General features: G+C 45.4%; 1 protein-coding gene across 1 annotated transcript in view; it reads left to right on the forward strand.

The window, feature by feature from the left end:
* The first annotated feature begins 896 nt into the window (after positions 1 to 896).
* The window catches only part of CLEC3A (C-type lectin domain family 3, member A), a 9,703-nt gene continuing 9,480 nt past the window's right edge, over positions 897 to 1,119 (forward strand). The window contains exon 1 of the mRNA XM_010850781.1: positions 897 to 1,085. Coding sequence (XP_010849083.1) covers positions 971 to 1,085 — 115 coding nt within the window. The 5' untranslated portion in view covers positions 897 to 970. The remainder of the gene's footprint in view (positions 1,086 to 1,119) is intronic.

Raw genomic sequence — 1,119 nt, forward strand, 5'->3', positions numbered from 1 at the left:
GTTGCCATTTCCTCCTCCAGGGGATCTTCCCAACCCAGGGCTTGAATCCAAGTCTACTGCTTGGCAGGCGGATTCTTTACCACCTGGGAAGTCCCTGGTTCTCAGTACTTTTCCTAAAGCCCATTTCTTGCCCAGGTAAGAATAATTACAGCAAGTCTTTCACTGTATTTCTCTGTTATTTCTGTATTTCCTTTGAAAGTGTTTTTTAAGTGTTTGAGATAATTTCAAAGGAATAAAGTGTTAGTTGGTGGAGACCTGCGAGATAGTGATGGTTGACATTTTACATTAATTTTTATGGAAAAAATTCACTGTCTTTCTTTTCTTTCTAAGGTGTGTTTCCCCAAGAATTTAACTCTTGCTAAACCCACAAAATCCTAACAGGAGGCCCTTTGACCATCCCCATTACTCCGTGTGAATAAACTCTTCCCAAGCTCCATATGAGCTGTGTAGACACACGAGTGTGTGCAGATACACAGGTGGTGCTCTGGCATAACATGCACATACTCCCACACAGTTACTTTCCTAGATCTGTGTATGTCACTGAACGCACTTCTCAGAATATTAAGTGAACTGCAGAGCTCCAGACCAAAGACTTCATCAGTCTTCACAGAGAGACCCCAAGCTTCCCGGACTTCAGATTGAAAAAAAAAGAAAGAAAAGAAAGACAAAACTTTTAGTCCCTTTATAAACTCTGATATGCTCTGAAAAGGCAAGTCAAGTAGGAAAATTTTTCTTCGCAGGAAATTTTTTTTTTTAATGCCTAAACGAGACGTGAGAACAGGGGCCACCTTATGCGGCAGCCAGCAGAGGCACTCAAACTTTCCGTCAGCAGGATCCCAGCCAAGCTGCTCAGCGCGCTTTTATAAAGCTGGCCCCAGGCATCTCAGGGCAAGATGTGGCTGTGACGTCTACTCTGCCCTTAGTACTCCAGAGGCAGTGGCACGGTGGCTGTCAGACTCGCCCCACAGCCATGGCAAAGAACGGACTTGTAATTTACATCCTGGTTATCACCTTGCTCCTGGAGCAGACCAGCTGCCACGCATCCAAGTTCAAAGCCAGGAAGCACAGCAAACGCCGAGTGAAAGGTAACGGGGTGCCTCCATCCAGCAGAACTCTAGG

Source organism: Bison bison, unplaced genomic scaffold (genome assembly GCF_000754665.1).
Source record: "Bison bison bison isolate TAMUID 2011002044 unplaced genomic scaffold, Bison_UMD1.0 scf7180017864295, whole genome shotgun sequence".
NCBI lineage: Eukaryota > Metazoa > Chordata > Mammalia > Artiodactyla > Bovidae > Bison > Bison bison.